The 24454-nt window shown below is 47.2% G+C and overlaps 1 protein-coding gene across 7 annotated transcripts in view; it reads right to left on the bottom strand.

Annotated features, from left to right (window-relative positions):
* The window catches only part of ST3GAL5 (ST3 beta-galactoside alpha-2,3-sialyltransferase 5), a 49151-nt gene that overhangs the window by 18214 nt on the left and 6483 nt on the right, over nt 1–24454 (bottom strand). For 4 of the 7 annotated variants that reach the window (XM_027622938.1, XM_027622935.1, XM_027622939.1 and 1 more), the window contains exons 2-3: nt 5568–5691; nt 2337–2448 (exon numbers count right to left, since the gene is read on the bottom strand). In XM_027622938.1, the coding sequence (XP_027478739.1) occupies nt 2337–2448; nt 5568–5691 (236 nt within the window). Of the gene's footprint in view, nt 1–2336; nt 2449–5567; nt 5692–10228; nt 10292–24454 lie in introns of those variants that run through there. The other 3 variants (XM_027622937.1, XM_027622940.1, XM_027622941.1) reach the window with 3 other exon arrangements.

The following is a 24454-nucleotide window of genomic DNA, read 5'->3' as shown; positions in this document are numbered from 1 at the left end:
GCGTCGAAGGCACTGAGTTGGGGACCAGCACTGAGAGCAGGGAAGAAACCAGCCTATCCTTTCCAGCCCGGTACTGGTAAAATTACAGACAACCACACTTTCGGGCCTGGAAGGGATCAGAAAAGCCCTTGCGCCACCAACTGTCTGATGCCTAAATTCTATCTACAGGACCAAACAGTTACCCTGGCTTTGCTTCAAGAGCTCCAGAGATGCGCCAGATTGATCCCATTAATGCGGCCCATTAATCCCATCTTCTGATGCCCGGGACCATCACCTCCTTCTCCTTTCAGCTGGGCTGCCTTCCCTGGATCCACACGTCCGTCACTAAGGCCACCTGGGTGGAGCTGCCCCTCCCAGAGGCCCGCAGCTGCCACATGCCCTGCACCAGGCCTTCTGTCCTTCCAGCTACGCAAACGTTCCCATCCCTTCCAAGGTTCCTCGGGGACATGGTCTTGAGTCTCTTCTCTGGTCATCCTCAGAAGTCACTGGGACTCCTTGGGGAACCTTCCAGAGTAATAGCTGTAATGATCAGAGCACTTGTGAGCCCTGCAGGGACGGGCAGACCATCCCTGGGCTATTAATGTCGCTTACGGGAAACAGTTATAGGCAGCCACGGCACAGGCCGATGCAGACGGCGCTGGCCAGGCCCTAAACCCGCAAAGCTGATTTTACCCCCGGTGTTATTACAGCACATCTCCTCCATCTTGTGCTTGTGAAATGGTGGGCTGGACCCTGGCACGCCAGAGCTCCTGTCTCTCCTCAATTAGCCTGGTCTCAAGAGCGATTATCTCTGCAGTCGGTCAGATGGTCCATAGTGTGACTAACTAGATGGGCAGGAGAAAGAGGCCACAAAGAGAATGCAGACAAGCACAGTGAAGAAGCAAAGGCAAGAGTTCAGGGCCGTCGGGACGTCTGCAAGGCCAGCCGGGGCGGGAGGCGGGAGGCCCGAGCAGAGGCATGGGACATGTCCTGCTCCACCAGCATGGAGGAGCTGAGGCCGGCGGAATGAAAAGAGTCAGCCAGCCTCCGGGGACGGCCCCGCACGGGAAGGAAGGCTCTGGGAGACACAACGGTTCTGCAGGGGCCACGCTGCGCATGCGTTATTTATACTCCCTTCACTTTCTTCTACCTGCCTGTCTCACAGAAGAGGGGAGGCTGATTCGCAGGACATACAGATTGAAGAAAAAATACACGTGACGAAAAACGACTAGAAAAGGAGCTCCATGCACGTTATCTTATTCAACTCTTGAGGACCGCCCTGTCACACAGATGTTGTCTGTATTTCAGCGCTGGGAAAACTGGGACTCAAAACAATTAAGAAACCCGCCCAAGGTCTCGTCTTTGACTAAGTGGCCTTTAGACTTGAATCTAGGTCAGAAATTTAAGGTCCCTCCTCTCTGCATCAGCCGACTGTAACTCCTGGCTCCTTCTGTGGCCCTCCCCTACCCGGGCAGGGAGCGGGCAGCAGGGGCTCGGACTCGAGACCACGCTACTGAGTCCAAGCCCCGACTCTACCGCTGCCTAGTGAGGGTGACCTTATACAGGCCACTTAATCTCCCTGTCCTTCCATCGCCTCAGCTGGGAGGTAATGACAGTTCCAGCTATGAGGGTTAAATGCGTTTATAGTGCTGAAGCACTTCTAGAATAGTTACACAGTATACATTAAACTAGATTAACTAAACTAGATGTGAACTTGGGCAAGCAGCTTAACCTCCCAGCCTTCATCGGTCAGAGGGAGAGAATACTGGGCTATCTCCCTGTCGTGATGATAATAATGTGCCCATACATGTTGGTCACCATTATTTGCCATGCTACCTGACTTCAAATCATCTCTTCTTTCATCCAGGACGGAACGTGATTGGATCATCTAACCACTCAGATAATCCGTGAAATTAGCATTTAATAGGTCAACTGATTTAGAAAAATAAATACAAATTGAAAGGAAAAAGCTTGAAATACAGTGTGAAATCATTAAAATGAAAAATAAGAATGACGTGACACTAAAAGAACTTGCCCCTGTTCTAAGGACACGTATGCTGGTAACATCACAGCAAGCTAGCCCCACGGTGGTGCCTAGAGTGGGTCAAGTGCAACTCACCTCCCCCCAGTGACTTCGGTACATGAGGGAAGAATACTGTGGGGTGGGTGGGTTGGTTATGTGTTTTGCTGGGAGGGGGGAGGGGTTGTCTCTGATTTTGGAGTGCCTAAGATGAAGTGTTTTCTTTCTGTTTATAACTTTCCTGAGGACTCATTTATAACCCTTTAGAGATGATATTTCTGTTTAAGTATAAGCTTGGAAATATTTTAATTTAAACCACACCAATGGCATATCTAACCTTTACACGGTCTGGGTCCACATAATGCATTTTTTTCATGTCACATTCTTCAGTAGTATAATTTAACTTGAGAATATAAAGAATCCACACTCCAAACACAAGCAATGTACACCTGGAAAAAAAATCAATTAGGTATAATGATGCAGTTATGTGATAATCAAGAGAAATCATGTGAAATAAGGGAAAACCTATCCCAGCTTCAGTCTGCCTGCCAGGTAACATGAAAGTACAGCCTTTAAGGGGACCTTTGTGGCTGACTTAAGGCACCATTTCTTACTTTCCTGACAAGAAAAATTAGTCATTTACGACTATCTTTGTTATAAGTGAATACAGAGAAAACATTTTTCTGCAAAGGCACCCTAATAAAATATGAACCACAATGCAGACCACTGGACTTTACAAAACCAAGTAATAGCTTTTGAGCTACAGAATCTCAGCTTCAATTTTTTGCCACTTTAAAATACTGCCAGGGGCGCCTGGGTGGCTCAGTCATTAAGCGTCTGCCTTTGGCTCAGGTCATGATCCCAGGGTCCTGGGATCGAGCCCTGCATCGGGCTCCCTGCTCCGCGGGAAGCCTGCTTCTCCCTCCCCAACTCCCCCTGCTTATGTTCCCTCTCTCGCTGTGTCTCTCTCTGTCAAATAAATAAATAAAATCTTTAAAAAAAAAAATACTGTCAGTCTTGGAGCGCCTGGGTGGCTCAGTCAGTTAAGCATCTGCCTTCGGCTCAGGTCATGATCCCAGGTTCCTGGAATCGAGCCCCGCATCGGGCTCCCTGCTCAGCAGGAGGCCTGCTTCTCCCTCTCCCACTCCCCCTGCTTGTGTTCCCTCTCTCACTGTCTCTCTCTGTGAAATAAATAAATAAAATCTTTAAAAAAAATAAATAAAATAAAATAAAATACTGTCAGTCTTTCAAATACTGTATGATTCCACTTATACAAAGCACATCATCAGAAATCACAGAGACAAAAAGTAGAATGGGGGCTGCCAGGGGCCAGGCGAGGGGAGGGAGTCAGAGTTTAATGGGTAGAGAGTGTCGGTTCTACAAGATGCAAAGAGTTCTGGAGGGGGATGGTGTGATGGTTGCCTAACAAGGTGAATGTATTTGCTATCACTGAACTGTATATTTAGAAATGGTTAAGATGGTAAATACTATGTTATGGCTATTTTACCACAATAAAACAAATGGGGGAAAAATACTGGGAGGCCTTAAAAAAATAAGAAAACAAAATAAATAATCTACTCATTATTGCCTCTAAAGATTCAACCCAGAAATGAGGCTAACTGAGGTGAAACAGAACCACCAGTCACCCTTAAGACCATCTACAAAAACTGCTTTTAAAGATCCCACAAACTCCTATTATTATATAGTTTAAAATACACACATGCACCCACATACACACACAGGATTAAAGAATTGAGTCTAGTTCTGGTTCTAGAAATTTCGTTTTTTTAAAAAGATTATTTATTTATTTATTTATTTAGAGAGTGGGAGCGCAAGTGGAGTGGGAGAGAATCTCAAGCAGACTCCCCACTACTGAGCATGAAGCCTGATGGGGTCCAATCCCATAATCCACAAGATCACAACCTGAGAAGAAATCAAGAGTCAGACACCCAAACAACTGAGCCACCCAAGTACCCCTGGAAACCTCATTTTTAATAAGCTAAGTGATACTGATAAACTAAAAGTAAAAAAAAAAAGTTTAAACCTAAGTTTAGGAACCGTTGTTTTAAATAATTTGTGTTACTGAAAAGAGTTAAGGAATAACCTTAATGGGAAAATGATCCCTTTTCTAAAGGAAGGGACAGTTTAAAAAACACAGCATCTAGCACAATATACTATACACAATAGATGCTAAATATTTCTTAATATTTAAGGATGATGCAAGAAAGTATTGCTAAGAAGTGTTTTCAAGACTTCTTGATTCTTCTTTCAATAGGCTCTCCCGTGAAAACCTGGACAAGCAGGGGGTGAGTAACACACACACATACACACATACACACACACACACAATTTCTTATGTACACAGGATTGGTAATATTGGTTACCTTTCAGTGGGGGGCAGGAAAGAGAGGATATTTTACTGAGTACTTTTAATATCTTCTGAATTTTAAATCTTGTGAATATAGTATTACCTATTCTTCTCCCCAGCCCCCCAAAAAGGCATTACATTTGGTGCATATAATTCCCTTATCTTGATTACGAACAAACAGGGAAGGAAGGAAGGAAGGAAGGAAGGAAGGAAGGAAGAACAGTGTGTTAAAAGCAGGCCCGGTACCTCGAGCACTGAGGACACTGCACTGGAATGCCTGGTCACGACTCTGTCATGCCCATACTATGCGCAGCGTGGGCCCAGGTTGACCTCGTTCACTGCCATGGGCCGGCATCCCACACAGTGCTGGGCATACCAGGTCTCAGTAAATATTGGTTGATGACAAAAGGAGATGGAAAATATTAATGTACATTTCCTTTCTCTACCTTCCTCTTTCTACACCCCCTAAATTAGGGGTATTTTCAAAAGGGTGATTTTCTTTTTTGTTTCTCTTTTTTAAAATATTTTATTTATTTATTTGAGAGAGCACGAGCAGGGGGTGGGGGGGCAAGGGCAGAGGGAGAAGGGGAGGGAGAAGCAGGCCTTCTCTGAGGTGGAGCTCGATGCCAGGACCCTACAATCATGACCTGAGCTGAAGGCAGACACTTAACTGACTGAGCCACCCAGGCGCCCCAAAAGGGTGATTTTCAACTTGGTTTGGCTGCTACCAAATGCAACTGCCAAGTCCCGCCCTTAACAATTCTACCACTTATTAGGACATGAGGGTGACCTGGCTAAAACACCTATCATCTTTTTTAGTGTTCAATATTTAAGGCTCTTCAAAAGCCTGTAGGGCACTTTAATTAACCGTATTTTTAGATGAACTTGAAATGGCTAAGGGGAAAAGCCCCCTTTTGTTACGTAATGGCAGGGAGCACTGTGCACGTAAGAGCCACTCTCTCAGGCACTGAGGCTCAGGAACAGAGCCTGGGCGCTCCCTGGCTGGCGCTGCCCTCTCAAGAAGTACAGCCTGATGCATAAACCCAGACGTCTGTGTATGGAACCTGCACTTGAATGTGCCTTTATATGACCTTTGGACCAAGTACGAGAGCCATCCTTTGGGTACTACTGCATTCTTCTCCCAGCTCCCCACACCTGACCCAGCCAGGCAGATCATAAGGCCCGAGGGCTCATACTTACTTTAGGATGTCTTTTAGCAACAAGTTGGGTCTTCTCATCTTGTTTTGAGCTCGGGTGTACCATTGCACAGAGGGTCTTGAGCGGTCACTTCTCAGTTTCACACAGTTATACTCAGTGGGCATTGCTGTGAAGAGAGGAAGAAGCCGGGGCAGGGAAAGGAGGGAGAGTCAAGCAGGTGATGTTTATAAAAAGCCTTTAGGGGGCACATCCATAGCATGGAATACTACCCAGCAACAAAAAAGAATGAACCAGTGATACACTCAACAACCTGAATGAATCTAAGGCAACTATGCTGAGCCAATACTAAAAGTTTACATGTTGTATGATACCAGGTATATAACATTCTTGCAATGTCAAAATTATAGAAATGGAGAACAGATGAGTAGTTGTCAGGAGTTATGAAGGAGTGGGCTGAGTGTGGCTGGATCCTTGTGATGATGTAAATATTCTGTGTCTTGACTGTATCCCCATCAATATCCTAGCTGTGATAGTATACTATGGTTTTGCAAGATGCTGCCAGTGGGGGAAACTGAGTAAGGGGTACATGGGATCTCTCTGTATTATTTTTTACAACTGCACATGAAACTACAGTTATCACCAAACAAGAAGTCTGATGTTTTTCAAGAGCCTTTACCTTTTAGAGGTGCACACGAAATATTTACAGATGAAACAGGAGAAATGAGATCAGCTTCAAAAAAGTCAGGAAGGGGATAAGAGTGCACGTGGGGGAATGGATAGAGCAACACTAGCTTTAAACTGATTCAGTGTCAAAGCTGGGCACTGAGTCCATGGGGCTCTTTATACCATATTCCCAATATTCTCATGCTTTTGTACATTTGAAGTTTTCCATAATTAAAAAAAGTTTAAAGAGGAAGTGTTACATTAAAAACAGAACAAAAGTGTTACACTAAGAAAAAAAGAAAAAAATGGCAATTTTAAAAGATATTTTTCTTTAAAAATTATATGTTCTTGAGTATACTTGCTTCCTTATTGTTTTGAATTAATTGTATTCTCAAGTTTTCAATTTCTAAATAACATTCTACAGGGTACTACAGTAGAAATCGGTATGTCTACCCCTGCGTAAGTTTCCCCCTTCCTTGCAACTTGGTAAAACGCTGGGTTTTTAGCTAGGTGCGTGGCCTCCCAGCATAAAGACTACATTTCCCAGCCTCCCTTGGAACTAGGTATGGCCTCATGACTAAGTTCTAGCCAATGGGATATGAGCAAAAGTGACTTGTACAACTTCCAAAGTGTATGCCTTGGCATACACCTTTACCCCTTTTCCTGCTGGCTGAAATACTGACACATGAGGAGCCACTCTGGACCACACAGAGAGCACACCACCAAGGGATGGTGGAGCAACAGCAGAGATGGGGCCTGGGTCCCCAGACAACCCCAAGGACAGAGCTGCCATTCACCTTGGACTGCCTGCCTCTGGGCTGTCAGAAGATGGAGAAATAAACTTCTATCTTGCTTAAGCAATTGTTAATTAAAAGTGAAGTCATAGCTCAGCTAATCTAGGCACTATTATAGTATGCTATTATGATAGATTTATATATTAAGAAACAATATCTTTACTATAGTCTTTCAGCCAAGAGGCAGTTATATGTCATTATACCCTTTATTTCCATTAAAGTGTCATTTCCTTTGAAAAAAATCTTTTATCAAATTGATGTTCAAGTAGTTAATGTTTTTGCTACTGGAAACAATCCCTCCCTCCACTCCAGTTCTAACTGTGTAGCAAGAATTTTCCTAGATATGTATCCTTCTGAATAGTTTCAAAAAGACAGTACCAAGGACCTCACCAGTAAACCCTTGCTGAAGAACAACTGAGACCTGCAAGTTTTCAAACACCGCAACTTTGGGGTTACTTAAACGCATGGCCAGCCAAGTGGTGGGAACCAGGAGGCTCCCTGTAACCAGTACATATATAAAACAGACGTTTCTAAGATGTCTGTGTTTTTACAACCAGAATGACATGCAATTCACCCCGAGGCGGACCCCCAGCAAACACAGTGACTGCGGTGTCAGAGAGGAGCCCCTCTCCACCTCTGCCTGTCTCTGCTGCACTGGACAGCGCCGACCCCGCAGGCCGTCCCCGCAGGCCGTCCCCACAGGCCATAAGCCTATGAACTTCCTTTCCCCCACTGCCCACCCACTTCCTGCTGAGCTGTCACTGTGGGACTTCCTGGTAGAAGACATGAGAAAGACAGGAGGAAAGAAGCAGGCTTTCCGGTCCCGATTCAGCACAGCCCCCAGCAGGGGTGGTGACAGTCACAGGCAAGAGAGGGTGACTACATGTGACTCCAGCGGCATCGGTGGGCATCTAGCATCCCCGGTTTCCACTCCAGAGAAGTGATGGCACCTCCAACAGCTTTGTGACAAGTACAAGCCTCAGCCCAGGATGATAGAAACTTCCTGATCTCTGGCTAACACTTCTACACCTCTTTTACAGATTTTAATTAATTAATTAATTAATTTATTTATTTATTTGAGAGCGAGAGAGAGCAGGTGGAGGGGCAGAGGGAGAGGGACACTCTCAAGCAGACTCCAAGCTGAGTGTTGAGCCCAATGAGGGGCTCGATCTCACAACCCTGAGCTCACGACCTGAGCCGAAATCAAGAGTTGGGATGCTTAACCAACTGAGCCACGAAGGCGCCCCTGGCTAACACTTATCACTTTGGCATCTTCAGGCCTGCTGACGTCTTTGCGATCAATCCCCTGCATAAAAGCCCTCCTTGCCGGAAGCATCTCCGTGGTTTCTGGTTTCCTGCTGGGCACTGATTGGTCTATCAGATGATGCTCTCCTGCCACTTTCAGGAAAGTAGGATTGTTCAAGGAAAGGAGGGGCTCTGGGGGTGACGGAGTCTACCATCCTGAAATCCTTCCTGTTCTCACTATCACTGACATACAATCCATTCAAATGCTTAAAAACAAAAATAGCTGTTTTGGTTTTTTTTCTAACCACACTGGAGAGGATCTCAGGAGAGGGAGTATGAGAACACAGAATCTACAGCCCAACACCTGGGCTCAGCTCCTCTCTCTACCAGTGGGAAAGCTTTGGGCAAGTCACTATAACTCCTGCAAGCTCAGTTTCCTCATCTGTAAAATGGGGGTAGTCATATAACCTACCCCATAGGATTCACATAGGGAAAGTGGTTGCACATCACAAGCACTATGTACCTGCTGGTTGTCGCTACTATTATCACATACAAAGGGAACTTACAGGCGCCCAGTCTCATCTGACAGGATTCATCTATTGGGGCTTTAAGGCTCTCGTGTCTTTTGGTCAACCTCACTTCCAGACACAGGTTTGACTCTAGCCTTATCATGGAGTAGTGCTTTCTTCCGTCCATCCCATTTCCCTTCCATGTGTCTCTGGAGAAGCAACATCCTCCTGAAGCCCCTCACACACTCCCCCAGGGTCAGGTCCTGGCCAGTATCCTCTCTCTCCCCCACCCCCTTCCTCAACCTGCAGAACCTCTAAATGCTCAGGGTTCACTGGCCTCTCACTGTCCCTGCTCCCTGTGATGGCCAAGCCGCTCCCAGCCTGTCTACCTTCCTTCACTCCATCTGCACACCATGCCTGGGATACCTTGCAACCACATTTCCTCTAAAACCTCTTGAACCTTCCCTTAAACTCCCACACGCACATCTTATGACTCCAGGGTCCTGGTCTCCACCACCAGCACAATCTTCTCTCCCACAAATACTCACCACAAGGCTTCACCATCTGCCTTTCACTCATTGCCTCAAGGGAGAGACCCCCCCAAGCCCCTCTCTCTGTGCAGACCTCTCACCTAAGCTCAGACTATGCGTCCGACAACCTGCCTGCTATCTTCACCTCAGACAACATTAAGAAGCAGGACCTGGCACTTTCCTCTATTCCTTACATTATTTGGAAGCTGTGCCATCCATGCAGCCATCCAAGCTGAAAACCTCTGTGACAGAGGTTTCCAACTCAGGCTTCTAACTTTCATTCCCAGTCCTGGTCAATCTCCAGGGTCTCTCGATCATACCTTCCTGAACTTCTCATGCCTATTGACATTCCTCCAGTAGTCAAGTCCCTGGACTCCCTGTCTTGATTCTGCCTCCTCAAAGCCATCTTTCTAAAAAAAAAAAACGTATCCTGTTTAACGGTTTCCAGCTCATCTCAGGTTTTATGACTCCAGGTGACAAACCTGTCACACTCTGGCCACAAAAAAGTACTGTTAGAAGCCCAGATGTGCCAGATTATTACCTCAGTGCCTTTGCACATGATGGAATTCCAATGTGAACCCCAACAATCTGCCTGGTGAACCACTTTTCATCCTTAAACCCTTCTCCTCTGTGAAGATAATTTTTCAACACCATGGCCATCCCCGGACACTTCCCCATCTTTGTTGATTGCAATGAGCTGACGTTGTCTGTGTATATTTTAGGTCTCCTCTATCATTCTGCAAGCACCTGGAGGATGAGCTGCAGGGCCAGAATTTTGTTCATCTTTGTATCCCCAACGCCTAGGACAGGGCCTGGCACACAGCAGGTCCTGAGGAAACATCTCGCATTGAGTGGAATGTGCGTTGCATGCCTGTGACCTGTCTTCAAACAAGATAAACATCCTCCAAAAATGTTATTTTCCCCAAAAACACCTAAGATAAAAACTGAAAGTTAAGGGGCACCTGGGTGGCTCAGTCGTTGGGCGTCTGCCTTCAGCTCAGGTCGTGATCCCAGGGTCCTGGGATCGAGCCCCACTCCCTGCTCGGCGGAAAGCCTGCTTCTCCCTCTCCCACTCCTCCTGCTTGCGCTCTCTCTCTCGCTGTGTCTCTCTGTCAAATAAATAAATAAAATCTTTAAAAAACAAAAAACAAATAAAAAAACCCCTGAAAATTAACAGAAATTATAATAGCAAAGAATAAAGTATAAGCTCCACTGAAGCATCTACAATGTGCAACAACAGGAATCTGTTGGTAAATGATCACTGCGAGTCATCACTGGCAGAATCTGTGGCATCTGTGACCACAGCCTCAGCATTACCTGGGGGCAAGTGTGAAATGCAGAGTCTCAGGCCCCCCCAGATCTGCTAAATCAAGGGATTCGTATGAACATTAAAGTTTGGGAAGCACTAGCTTGAAGTATCGGGTATATACACTGACACAAAGATACTGTAAGAAAAAAAGTAGTTTTATAAAAATAAAATACAGTCCCATCTGTATAGAGATATACACAGAATCATGTTCCAGGATGTTTCCATTCGAGGTAAGAGAATCTGACTTCCCACCAAGTTTTATCAAATCCTCCTACTTGAGCTTGGAAGGTATTTTTTTTTTTTAAAGATTTTATTTATTTATTTGACAGAGAGAGACATAGCGAGAGAGGGAACACAAGCAGGGGGAGAGGGAGAAGCAGGCTTCCCGCTGAGCAGGGAGTCCGATGCGGGGCTCGATCCCAGGATCCTGGGATCATGACCTGAGCCGAAGGCAGACGCCCAACGACTGAGCCACCCAGGCGCCCCAGGAAGGTATTCTTCTGATTTACAAGAGACCATTCAGATTCCATGCCCCTCACCATCACAAAAGGACAGCCAACCTGATTCATCTTCACAAACGTACAGCTGATATACAGTTAGGTAGGTGGCCTTGAGATGCTCCCTCAGAGAGCCAGTTTCTAGTCTTGTTTAGCTCTGCAACATCCACACTGTTCATTCACTTCCTTTGTCTTTAATGTTCTATTCGGTGGAGGATGGGTTGCATTTAAAGGTTCAGTTACACAAACATTAAGCCATGGGCATGTTTTGTTAACAACTGCATAACTGTGCACCATTAATCCTAAAAGTAACTATACTTTTAGCTAGCAAAACGATCAGAATGCAGGAGATTGTTTATATACCCATAAGTTTATATAGGTCTAAAGACACTTAGAAGGAAGCACACCCATATGTTACCAACAATTGTGAGTAAGCTCACTTTTCATTTTGCATTCTTCTTATACTCCCTGAATTCTGGCATTACTACTTTTATTTCTGAAAGCTTAAAGACATTTTCATGGGGGGAGGCTCCTTACCCATGATGAAAAGAAATCTGAGGACCACTTAAACAAAAAATATTCTTAGAAACCCTGAAGCATCTCTTTAGTGTGTTAGGAACAATATCTCCTAAATAAAGCAGTTAAAGGCGAAAAAGTCGAAATGAAGTTACTGTATTTGGGGGGAAATATTCTTAGGAACCCTGAAGCATCTCTAGTGTGTGAGGAAAAATATCTCATAAATAAAGCAGTTAAAGGCAAAAAAGTCGAAACGAAGTTACTGTGTTTGGGGGAAGTCTGCTGAGCTGGAAAAAATATATATTTATGGAGAAGCAAAATGAAGAACGTTGACAACTCAGCAAGTCCAGTCTGTCTGAGGAGCAGACACTGAGCTCCCCCTGCCATTCGATGTATGGAACCTCATGCCCAGCTCGACTTGAACTTGAAATGATGAACTTCAAAAAACTGCTGAGTGAAATCAATGGATGAACAAAGGGTGACAGAGGCCCTCCTAGAACTTCAGAGGGCTCGCGCTCATCTGCTCTGGCCTGGCACTGCGGCCTTGGCTGGAGAAGGAGGGTGTCGCAAACATTCCCCCCCCACCCCCGCCACCAACTTGGCACGCACACACAGACCGCATTCACTTTGGTGATCTGGACCCTCCACTCCATTCAACTCATTTACCTAATGTGAAGAATGCTTAGTTTAGAATTAAAAAACCACTACAGATATGCCTTATTTGCCAAAACCGCCTATATGGAGATTCCTATATGCATACTTACTTTTGTCTTTATAACAATCACTATCGTGAGACCTGTTATCTATAAAGTCTTTCCTTTTTAATAAAATTCATCTCTTGTCCCCCCAACCAGAATATAGATGGCATGGGGGCAGGGGTCTTCACTTCTCTCACCACTGAATTCACAGTGCCGAGGATGATAAGAGAGGCACATGATAGGCATCTAGTACATAGTTGTGGAATAAATACTCAGTTTCTTATGAGAGTTTCAGAAGTGATGGTGGTTTCGGGCATTCCTCCCAGGCCTTTTGTTGGCAGGCCATCACCAACGGCTTGCTTATCTTCTTCCATCCCACGGCACCCTCCTGTCCTCGGCACCACCGAGCAGGACATGATGAACTGCCAAATTACCTACAGAGACAATTACTGGTACAAGAGTGGACAGGGCATTAATATTCACTGGGAGTAAAGCCTACACAGGATATCACTAAATCCTAACAACACCTACTTCGCTGGACTGCTATGCATTTAATCTGCCGAAGGTCATGCGTGGAGAAGTAAGGGGCTGAGAATTCCAACCCACATCTATTCACCTCCCAGTCCATGCCCTTCCACCTGGGGGTGCTTAGGAACGGCCGATATGCATGTACGTGAAGGGTCTTTTGTTTCTAATAATGAAGGCTTGACAAGGCACAGATTGTTAGAAACAAAAATCTGAACCTGAGAAAGCAGGGAGTAAGCCAACGTAGCTGGAGTGGGCTGCCTGGGAAGGCGAACAGGGAAGCTTCGATGTGAATATGGCAGCTGAAAGAACATGCGTGGTAAGGCGGGAGGTCTCTGAGAGCAGAGGTCTCTCCTTCACAGCAGGAGAGAAGGAACACCAGTCTGCTGCCTGCGAGGCTGCCCGCCCAGGGCAGAGAGGCAGGGTACTGGATGCTCACTGCTGCCCAGATGGAAAGGGAGCCTGAGGCCTGCCCTGGTGAGGAGCAGGAGGGAGGGACAGGACAGAGATCTACTGAGAAATGATGAAAAGAAGACTATCAGCAACAAGACGTGAGCAAACGGAAAGCTGCATCCCAGTTCTGGAAAGACAGGTTCGGAAGTCAATTTTTGTAGTTTTGTGATGATGTGATTAATATGAGATGATAAAGAACTGGACAGAGATGCCCAGGAGGCGGTTGGAAGTATGGCTTGAGGCTCAACAGAACATCCAGCCCATCAGCCAGCCCTGCCCACCAGGTCCAAGAGAGCTAAGCCCTAAGGCATCCACAGTATGAAATAAATGAACTTCTCCTGTAACCAGACTGGTACGAGTTATATACCATCCAGTGAAAGTTGAGAAAATAGTCCCTCAAATTGTGTTTGGGGTTTTGTGTTTTAGATGAAGACTTCTACTTGATAAAGGAGAACAGAAGACAAGGCAGGAAGCCTGCGCTCGGGGAGAAGCCAGCTTTGGGATACGCGGATGCCGGACATGTCATGGTGCCCAGCAGAAGGCACAGCACGAGCGGAGAGCGTGGCAAAGGGGAGCTGGCTGGGGAGGGAAGAGGTACGCTGTGGACAGAAGAAATGGAATTAGCAAAGCACAGAGGCCCGGATAATTTGGGGAACAGCAAACGACTGGGTACAGCTGAAAAAGTATGGCATGGGATGGGTGCAGGGGTGCAGGCAGGAGGTAAGGCAATATCGTGGTCCTGCTGGACGTCCCAGGGCCGGTGCCGTATCTGGGCTGTGGGTGCTGGCTGCCAACAGCACACATCAGGCCCCGCTCTGCAGATCTGCCCAACAGCTGACTGAGGAGGTACAAAAGGCTAGCCCTCTGGCCTCTAGGTGGGATCATCCCGGGAAAACAATTTAAGCTCCAGCGTTCCCTCAGGGATCAGCTTTGCGCAGCTCCTTTCCCTGCCTCCCTCCCTTCCCCCACCCCAACCTGGCACCCTTTCTCCTGGCAGCCCCCTCAATGAACCAGGGGCCCCTGACGTCTTGTTCCAGGCTCTGCTTCTACCGAACCCGATCTAAGACAGGCCATTAGGTCAGCAGGTCAATGTATGGAAGATCACAGACGGTCACGGACGATCACAAGAGGCCCTTGAGGACTTTATTCAAGAGGGGTCAAGAAACGGGCAGGAGAATCACAGGGAAAGCAGCAGGGATAGCAGAAGAGCGGGGGGAGAGGCTGAGATGTGAGGCTGCTGGGGAGCCAGCACAGGGTTCGCAGCCGCAGGTCCCGTGTGCCGCGGCAAAGACAGCGGCAGCCGGGGGCCGGGTGGGCGGCGGACAGGAAGGGCTTGGGCTGCAGCACCGACAGGCCTTGGGATGGATCAGAGGTGCTTAGCACACAGGAAGCGAGACAGTTCAAGTGACAGAGAAGATGGTGGAGTGCTCTGGAGAGAGAGGGCACACGGATGGAAGCTTTGGAGTCACTAAGATCAGGTTGGCCTTGCCGAGTCCCAAAGTCCTGTGGGCCCTCAGGTTGATAAGTGCTGGGGACAGATGAAAACCCAGGCTTGGGGCTGTTGGGGGGAATCTCACCTGGACTATCAGTCAGGGAGTGCCCTTGGCTGCAGGTAGCAGAAACCTGGGTATCATGGCTTTTAGCCAAGTGGGGGTTTCTTTTTCTCACGGAACAGCAAGTCCAGGGACAAGCAGGCCAGGGCTGGTGTGGTGGCTCTGGTATGCCACCAGTGTCCCCAGCTCCCACCAGCCTCTCTTCCTCCAGCCTCAGTACATGGCCAACCTCCGCCCCACAGTCCAGGCAGGAAGCAGAAGAGGGATGAGATGGAAAGGAAGGGGAAGCACCTATATCAGGAGAGGGAAAACTTCCAGAAACGGACAGGCCTCCATGTAGATCTCTCTGGCCGGATGACAGCACATGGCTACCCCCAGCTGCAGAGTTAGCCAGGAACTTTGGACAAGCTGGCCTGGATACTTCCCCAAACAAGATCAGGGTTCTGTCGGTAAGGAAGGAAAGGGGGGATCTGCAGTAGTCAACAGTAGGATGTGCCACGACTGAGATAAGGTCCTGGGGCATCTGGATAAAGGTAGTAGTTAAGACTGCTCTAAAGAGATAAGATCCCCAAGGGGAAGAACAAAGTGCAGGGCCATCTTCACCCCAGGAAGCCCACCTTCAAGGGGCTGGGGAGGAAAGGAAGAAGCACAGGAGGGGCCACTGGAAATCAGAAAAGGAAATATTAAGCAAAAATCAGTAACTCTGATGTGACAAAACCATGCCTGGGTTCAGCACAGTCTGAAATTCCAATTATTTAAGAAAGCAGCATGCTAGCTCCAACGCAAAATGCATTTTAAATTGCTTTACCCTAAACAAGTAACATGGGTGCCTGCACCAAAAAGGGTGATTTCTAAAGGTCCATTTCATTGATTCTGTAGGAATGCAGAGATGGCCTGACGGACTGAGTCTGGAATGAGTCCCCACCTTCTAGAAACCCAAGGTCAAGGGAAGTGATAACAGGAATGTATCCAAAGCGGTATGGGGAGGGCCATGGGAGCAAGGAGACTGTTCAGACAGACACAGACACGATTTAGTCACAGAGCTGACTCCCTAGGCCAGCTGGCCAAGGCCCATCTGTGGGCACAGGACAAACATGGCAGGGCTGGGGGCCAGAAGCTGGGGAGCTGTGGGTCCAAGTGAAGTTCTCCACTCATCTTTCTCCTAACCTCACCCTCCAGGGAGAGGCAGCGGAGGGTAGGGGGGCAGTGTTTTAGCCAGAAAAGCTCAAGACTAGACCAGCCCAGGGCCTTACCTGTACCTTCCAGAGCTCTTGGTGACATGTCACCCCTCTCCTACTGATTCCAGAAGTCAATCTGTCCTCCTTGTCCACCCAAGCAGACAGTCCAGGTGGCTAATTCCAAACCAGTTCTAGCTGTGGAACTCTTGGTGTGTAGGAAAGCTCACTTAGAATCCGAAGACATAACACACATAGGCACGCAATTGGGGGCGCCTGGGTGGTCAGCTGGAGGAGCGTCTAACTCTTGGTTTTGGCTCAGGTTATGATCTTAGGATCATGGGGTTGAGCCCCATGTCGGGCTCCATGCCCAGTGGGGAGCCTGCTTGCGATTCTCTCTCCCTCTCCCTCTGCCCCTCCCTCTCACACGCTCTATCAAATATATAAATAAATCTTAAAAAAAAAAAAGAGGCATGCAATTGATCTTTTGCAAGGTTTCTCTACCTCAGAACTACTGACATCTGGGACTGGGTAATTCTTTGATGTAGAAGACAATCTCATGTAGGGCGTCTCGTGTAGGATGTTCAGTAGCATCCCTGGTCCTCCCCCTCCCCCAGCTGTGACAACCAAAGCTGTCCCCAGACGTTGCCCAATGTCCCCCCAGGTGGGGGGGGGGGCAAAACTGCCCCCAGCTTTATCCACTGGAATAAAATTATTGTCTATATTAAAATTCCAAACATCTCCACATTTCTAAAGTATTAAGGGTTATTAAACTCACTGCAAAAACTGAAAACTCAAAACTGTGGACTACAAATTGAAGATACTTGAGTTTCAGTATCTAGTCTTCTTAATTTTGGTTTTGGGGGCTTGGCCTGAAGAAACCTGATTCATCAAGGTAAATGGCCGTGTTCTCACCTGTACAACGTGCCAGCCAACAGACAGGCACAGGCCTGCATTCACAGAGCAGGGAGGGCAGAGCACCAGCCTGCAGGAGGGAGCTCTTAGGTGTGTATGGGGATGGAAAGCGCGCACTCCTTCCTGGATCCAAGTGACCCACGCAGAGCACCTTTAACCACCCCACTCCACTCCCACCACTGAAGGGGGGACACTCTCTGCACGGTCCTTTCCTGTTTCTACTGGGCAGCCAGTGTCTTACTTGTCTTTTAGGAACATGAAATTTCACTCATGATTTCAAAACCACAAAGGAAGTGCGGGTTTGAGCTCTGCTGCTGAGACCACACCCAATCATCTCCCGTCTTCTAGATTTGTGCAACTGTACTTATCAGTGCCTTCCACCAGGTGAGAACACAGAGGGATGGTTCTCTATGAAACAGGAAGGGGTTCTCACCAGACACAGGATCTGCCAGTGTCTTGATCTTGGACTCCCTCACCTCCAGAACTGAGAAATGAATGTCTATTGTTTAAGTAAATAGTAATAAATAAATAAATCATCAATGCCTCCCCACTGCCCTGGCTAGTGGTTCTGCAAGCTAACCAGGCCCAAGAACCACTGGAGGGCGCCGTGAAGGATGCAGAGTCCCAGACCTCACCCCCAGAATGTCCCACCTGGTAGGACCAAGGAAGGATGCCAAATGTGCATTTTAAGCAAGTTCCCTGGAGTTATGTGGGTGTGACACTTTGAGAAACTCTGCAGCAAGTGCCTCATAGCTGTAATTAACAACAGATTAAGGCTACATCTTTAGCCTAAAGATTTTCAGATCCTTCTACAAACTGTGCAGTTATATGAGAACCTGTCTTCTGAAATGAAAAATAAAAGTGTTGCTCCATGAATGCAGTCCACGCTCTACTAATTTTGACCACCAACCAAAATGCAAGCACGTCAGTGATTCTGAGGTAGGTAGGCTTTTTAAATCTCCTGCTAATCAACCAGTATTCCTCTAAGGTTGAGAGTACATAGTTACTGTCATTCAATTGCTGGCTTTTTATATGTTTAAAATCGCTAAAGCAGGGGCACCTGGATGGCTCAGTCGTTAAGTGGCTGCCTTTGGCTCAGGTCATGATCCCAGGGTCCTGGGATTGAGTCCCGCATCCGGCTCCCTGCTCAGCGGGGAGTCTGCTTCTCCCTCTGCCTGCGGCTCCCCCTGCTTGTGCCCTCTCTCTCTCAAATAAATGAATACAATCTTTTTTTTTTTTTAAAGTGCTAAGGCAATTAATTCTGAGTCCTTGGAATACATAAACATTCTCCAAAATTAGAACATGCCCAGGAACTACACATGGTATTTCTCCAAGATTTTACTGAAGTGACAAAGATGTCGACAGGGTAGCGCCTCTTGCAGGGTCAAATCCAGAGCCCTCTCCCCCTCCCCACCTCTCTCTCCCATTCCCCTCCTCCTCACTCCCCTTCAGCCTGGAGGCCTCCTGCTCCCACCCCCACCCCACCTTAGGATCTTCATTTGCCTCCGCCCCACCTCCAGGTGGCTCTCTTCTTCACCCTCTTTATTCTGGTCTTTGTTCAAAAGTGACCTTCCTTGTAAAATAGTGTTTCCACCCTGAGCCCTGTTATTCACTTCTGCTTTACTTCACAGCACTCATTACTACTCATACATATTTGCCTGTTATCTGCTCTTCCCACTAAATATAAGCTTCCTAGAAAAGGGGGCTCTGGCGATTCCATTCACTGCTATAACCTCAAGACCTACAACTGTACCTAGCACACAAAAGGCACTAAACCCTTGCTGAAGGCACCCAGGTCCCTGCAGAACAGCTAACCCAAAGTCACCATGGTCCTAACAAGAGGCAGACGTGAAAACCAGATCCTTCCCTGTGTCCAGATATCACAATCACTGGGCATTTGTGAAGTGTCCAGAGCATGCCTGATACACGGAGAATGGGGATGGGAATCACTGTGTGTGTGTTGGGGAAGGGATGATAGACCAAGTCAAATGACTGTCCCACCCATCACAGTGGGAAGTAAAAGGGGCAGCTGGATCAGTTTTGTTTTGTTTTTTAAGAGGAAAGGAAAGAGATAAAATAGTCAACAGTTTGGCAGTTTGATAATGGCCAAGTCACGCCTTTCAGGATGTTCGCTAATACATGAAAAGCAGGTTCAGATGAGAACATTTCTACTGCCTCTTCTTCCACTAAAATTTATGAGTTTCACCTACTTTTCAAAGTAAGAACAGGAAACATAAAACTTAGCTGATTCAATGGACCCTCATACATTATGACCATTTAGGAGAGAGAAATAGGAAGCTGGAATAAGTGGAGGGAAATGGATTGAAAAACAATAATAGAAAGGGAAAGAGAGAGTGGGGGGGACACAGAGTGGAGAAAATGGAATGGGGGCTGGGGGACAGGAAATTCTGGGAAAGGAGAGCTGGAAGGGAAAGACAGACAGCAAGGAGGAACAGAAGCTTCAGTGTTCTTATCATATTCTGTTCCCTGGGGCTGGACAGTTTCCCAGGAACTCCTCTCTGCAAATTCTGATACGCAGACCCACCCACACACCCTCCTCAGGCCCTAACTCAGAGCTCCCCTTCAGAATCCAAGCACTGCCCCTGCCTCCGGCCCCCCGCCCCCAGGACAGACTCCAGCCACAGCATAGGAGGTTGCCCTCAACGGCATAAAATGCAGTGGGGGCTGGAAAAGGACCCCCTCCTCACACAGAAATGCAGGATTTCTGCCAAAACAAACAACCCAAGGATCTGTCAAGGCAGGAAGGAGGTCCATCTTTAACAGGCGGATGCGAAGGCCTTGGGCAAAGCACACCCTCTGAGGGCCCAGTGCCTTATTTGCTGGCAAGCGCTAGACCAAAGCATCTTGGTGAAGTGTGCTGATCTCATGCATCAACACTCTCCACCATGTTTAAAATATATTTCTGAAGTTACATTCTGCCTGGGAAGCCTCTTCTCCAGGACAGTGGGAGGTGGGAGCAGGAGTGAAGTCTAAACCAAGTTAAATGGGGAGCCTGGGTGGCTCAGTTGGTTAAGCAACTGCTTTCGGCCCAGGTCATGATCCTGGAGTCCCGGGATCGAGTCCCACATCAGGCTCCCTGCTCGGCGGGGAGTCTGCTTCTCCCTCTGACCCTCTTCCCTCTCGTGCTCTCTATCTCTCATTCTCTCTCTCTCAAATAAATAAATAAAATCTTTAAACCAAGTTAAATGCGTGGACCAGCGCTGGTGGCGGACTAGCTACCTGAGGACCACCGGCCCGAGTGAAGTCTCTGGAACAGGAGCAGCAGATTCCGGCAGAAAGCAAGCCTCCTGTCAGGCGAAGCTGCTCTATTAATGCTCGTCCACCCTGTTTTCCACGGATGCCGGGGGGCGGGGGGCCAAGCCAATGGTGAAGAGAGCTCAGTGTGGTGGAAAATGACTTCATTAATGACCACGGAAAGGGGAGCCCCTGAAAAGCCCCCATGTGCCTTCTGTTGCTAAACAGGCCACAGCATGATGACCTGCAGGCTTCCGAATTTTTAAACTCTATTTTTCAACATAACCTCAAACTGACAGAAAGATTGCAGGAACAATACAAAAAATTCCCATATACCTTTCACCCAGACTCCCCAACTGTTAACAACCTACCATATTTGCTCTCTGTCATCCTATATAATACAAGAGAATATGCACGTTACCTTTTTAACTATTTGAAAGGAGTTGAAAACATGACATATTCCCCCCCCACCAAATATTTTAGTATTTCCTAAAGACGGGGATATTCCCCTTATATAACCTCAATGTAATGATAAAAATCAGGAAATTGTTGTTGCTTCAATACCATCTAAAGACCTGATACAAACTTCTTGAGTAGTTTGAGTATTGAGTAGACCACCAATAATGGTCTTAGAGCAAAAAGCATTCGCACGTGGCATTTGGCTGTCATATCTTTTCAACTTCCCTTACCCTGAAATAGTTGCTTTATCTTTCATGACCTTGGCATTTTTTGAAAAGTACAGGCCAGTTCTTTTGTAGGATGGCCCTCAGTTGAGATTTGTCTACTTCATGATTCGATTGAAGTTATACATTTTTGGCCGAAATATCACAGATTAATGCTGGGCTCCTCTCAATGCATTTTCTCAACGGGCATACGATGTTGATCTGTCCTGCTGATGGTGATGTTAAATTTGATCAATTGGTTGAAGTGGTGGAAGGCAGGTTTCTCCACTGTCAAGTTACTATCTTTTCTTTGTAATTAATAAATAACTTGATGGATGACACTTAGAGACAAAGTAAATACCCCCCTTCCTCATCAAATACCTATTTCAGCACCCACTGGTGGATTCTTGCCCCAGTAAAGGTAAAATCCTGTGTGAGGACAAATAAGGTCAAACTTCAGGGAAAAAACTAGGGCTGGTTGAAGCAGTGATTCATGAGCAAGAATTAGCATGTGAGACTTAATTCAAATAACCCTGGGTTAAGTTCACTCTTAGCAATTAAGGAGAAAAAACAAAAACACTGCTAGATTTACTTTTGAGAATATAGGTGAGTGTCCATGAGCATGCTAGTCTCTCTCCTGGTGAGCCACGCCTGCTGGAAACTCAGCCCTTCGATTCACAAGGTGTCCGGTGGCAGCAAAAAGAGACACCCACGTCCAGAGAGCTGACGGCCAGAGTCATCCCCACCCCAAGGCCTGATTCTCTGGCAGCAATGCCGAGGGGCTCATCTCAGTGATTTGACGCGTGGTGCAGCATGGCGCAGGGAGGTATATCTGGAAACGAACACCCCAACTCTCTACTGCCTTAGATGAGCCACAGTCAGGTTTAGGAACTCTGACTTGGCTTATTCAAGAAGTATTTTTTTTATAGCTCTATTATCACAAGGTGAGAAACTTCAGAAATTCTTTAACAGCAGAAAGAACATTTTGAAATCACGTCCTGGTTATTATACTACAACCTGGTGATATCCACTGTTAACATTCTGGTCTATCTTCCATCAGTCTTTGCTCTTGGCATATGTATATTTTTACCAGGACATGGATCAAGCTGTCTACACCAGCCTTCTTCAAGCTGGGTTCCACTAGAGAATTAGGCCCAACAGAAAAGGATCTGAATACCTGTTTTCTCAATTCTCCCAAGGACAGTCTATAACTAGAATCATTCCAGAAGCATAGAAGAGAAGTTAATTCATTACCTATGATGGTTGCCTTAGAATAATAGGGCTCAATTCTCCCAGAGCCCAGTTGCAGAGGGCTGGTGTGTACTGTTGGATAAGTTGCTTTATTTCCCTAATAATCCTTTAAATAAACATTTAAATAAAGCACCAGGCACTGGGGATATAAAGATAAATATGGCACCGCCCCTTTCTTCTTTAAATGAATAATCCAGCCAGAAAAGCAAAAATACCTTAATACCCCAAACACCAAATAGCGCCATGACAGAGGGGCAGCCAGGAACCGTCACCTCCATCACAGACAGCAGGGAGGCTTCCCTGGGGAGGTAATGGGCAAACGAGTCCCTAAAAAGACAGGCAAGACTTCAGAGGAGACAGAAGAGAGGAAGAGGCATTCCAGATGGAAAGAAGGCCATGCCAAAATGCCCAGAGAGGCAGTCTCAGGCCCCATCACAGGGGACCTGGAGAGTAGCAGAAGACAGGGATGAGAAGGAACCAGGCCCTCCAAGTGGGCCCCAAGGGGGAGGCGCCAGGCGGCCCTAAGTGGTTCTGGAGCCGGGGTGGCCAGCTCACACTGGGATGAAGGAAGCTAAGGGAAAGGTCACGGAGGTTGCTGCAGCTGGGGGTGATGCCCCGAGCCAGAGCAGGGGCAGTGAGAAGGAGGCTGATCACGAGACGTGGAGGAAGATGCCACAGGGAACTTGGCGACTGAGCCAGCAGGGGCTGTTCCTCTAGCGCCCAGCCAGCTGAGACCCAGCCTGCATGAACAAACTCAGGCCAGTAATGGGAAGGAAAAAAGCAAAGCCCACGCAAGAGGGCGCCACACAGCGCCACCATTCCACCATTCTCTGAGATGATTTAATGGCGGGGGTGGGGGTACCCCTCAGAGGAGGAGGCCAGAGGGAATGAGACATGACACTGGAGTAAACGGAGGAAAACTGTTCATAGAACAGCCCCTCCTTTTTGGGTCCCTCCAGGCTCTAAGAAAACACCTTACATAATAGCTTTCCAGTGGGGGGCGCCTGTGGCAGCAAATTATACATGCAGAATACACTCCCAGAGAACAAGTCTGTGGCAGCCCCATGAATACCACAAACAAAGCAAAACCTAGAAGCTACCTTTTTAAAAAAGATTTTATTTATTTATTTGAGAGAGCGCGCAAGAGAGAGCACAAGTGGGAGGGGAGGGGCAGAGAGAGAGGGACAAGCAGACCCCCTGCTGGGCAGGGAGCCTGGGATCATGACCTGAGCCAAAGGCAAACGCTTAACTGACTGAGCCACCCAGGTGCCCCTAGAAACTACCTTTTTAACGGAAGATCTCCCTCTTGATTGAAAGAAAATAAAAGTAGTTGGACTGAATAAGAAATAGGAGAAAATGAAAATCAGGGGAATTGACAGTTAACAAAAGCAACTCTGGCACCCAACATAAACAGGCTCCAACATGGGGACCTACCCCCAAACCTGAGTAAAGTGAGAGACACAGGGTATGAGATGATGGGAAAGTGTGCGTGCAAGCTCTACAAGAACCAAGATCCTCCCCCATCCCCAGAAAGACACAAAACGGTCGGATTCCTAACTCCCGGCATTATGAAGAGACATCACCAAACCAGACCTGAGCAATACTCCTCAGGGACCCGCTGTGAGTAGGGAAGGGAAGGTGAAGGATTTGACAGGCAGTTCACGCAATAATCCAGAATTCGATAAGCCTCACTGTCCTAGGAGAAGCAGACTAGTCACATACAACCCAAATCAGAAGGCGGGAATGACCCTAGAAAAGGAACTGGAGGGACCACAACTGGAACCCGAAGCTTGGCAGGCCCTGGCAGTTTTGAGACTGAAGAAGTGGAAACAATCCCATAGAAGGAAAAGGAAAGTTTTGTTTGGACCACTTTAAGCTCAGAACAAGTGAAGTATGTTTGAACTCTTAAAACCAACAAAACAAATTTAGGTCTGTAAGAGGCATGGCTAAAACAGAGAATTTCCTTTTACACCCCATACACACCTCTTTTACTCTTTGCTCCAAATATTTGGGAAGCCATTATTTGGGCAGGCCCCTAAGGAGGCACACTACCACTCACATAAGCAGTTTTAATCAGGCTTGGAGTATGGGCCTGGGGCTACAGCACTAGCAACACGGACACAGTGTCTTCTCCAGAGGCTCTAACAATCTTATTTTAAAAATCAGACAAGTAGCTCTACCACCAGTGTCATTATTTTCATAGTATTTCTTTCAGATTTATTCTACATGGGACATGAGGGCTGTGCTACAAGATGTCTTAGATTTGGGGGGGGGGGTGTCTGGGAAGGGGTTAGAAAAGGTCCTCCCAGGAAGGAAGGGGCAGGACTTGGTGGATGTGGGCAGGGACAGCAGGCACCGAGTGGAAAACTTCTCATGGAG

The sequence above is a fragment of the Zalophus californianus genome, chromosome 8 (assembly GCF_009762305.2).
Source record: "Zalophus californianus isolate mZalCal1 chromosome 8, mZalCal1.pri.v2, whole genome shotgun sequence".
NCBI classification, from domain to species: domain Eukaryota; kingdom Metazoa; phylum Chordata; class Mammalia; order Carnivora; family Otariidae; genus Zalophus; species Zalophus californianus.
Note: the sequence above shows the minus strand (reverse complement) of the source record. Positions and strands in the feature narration are given on the sequence as shown.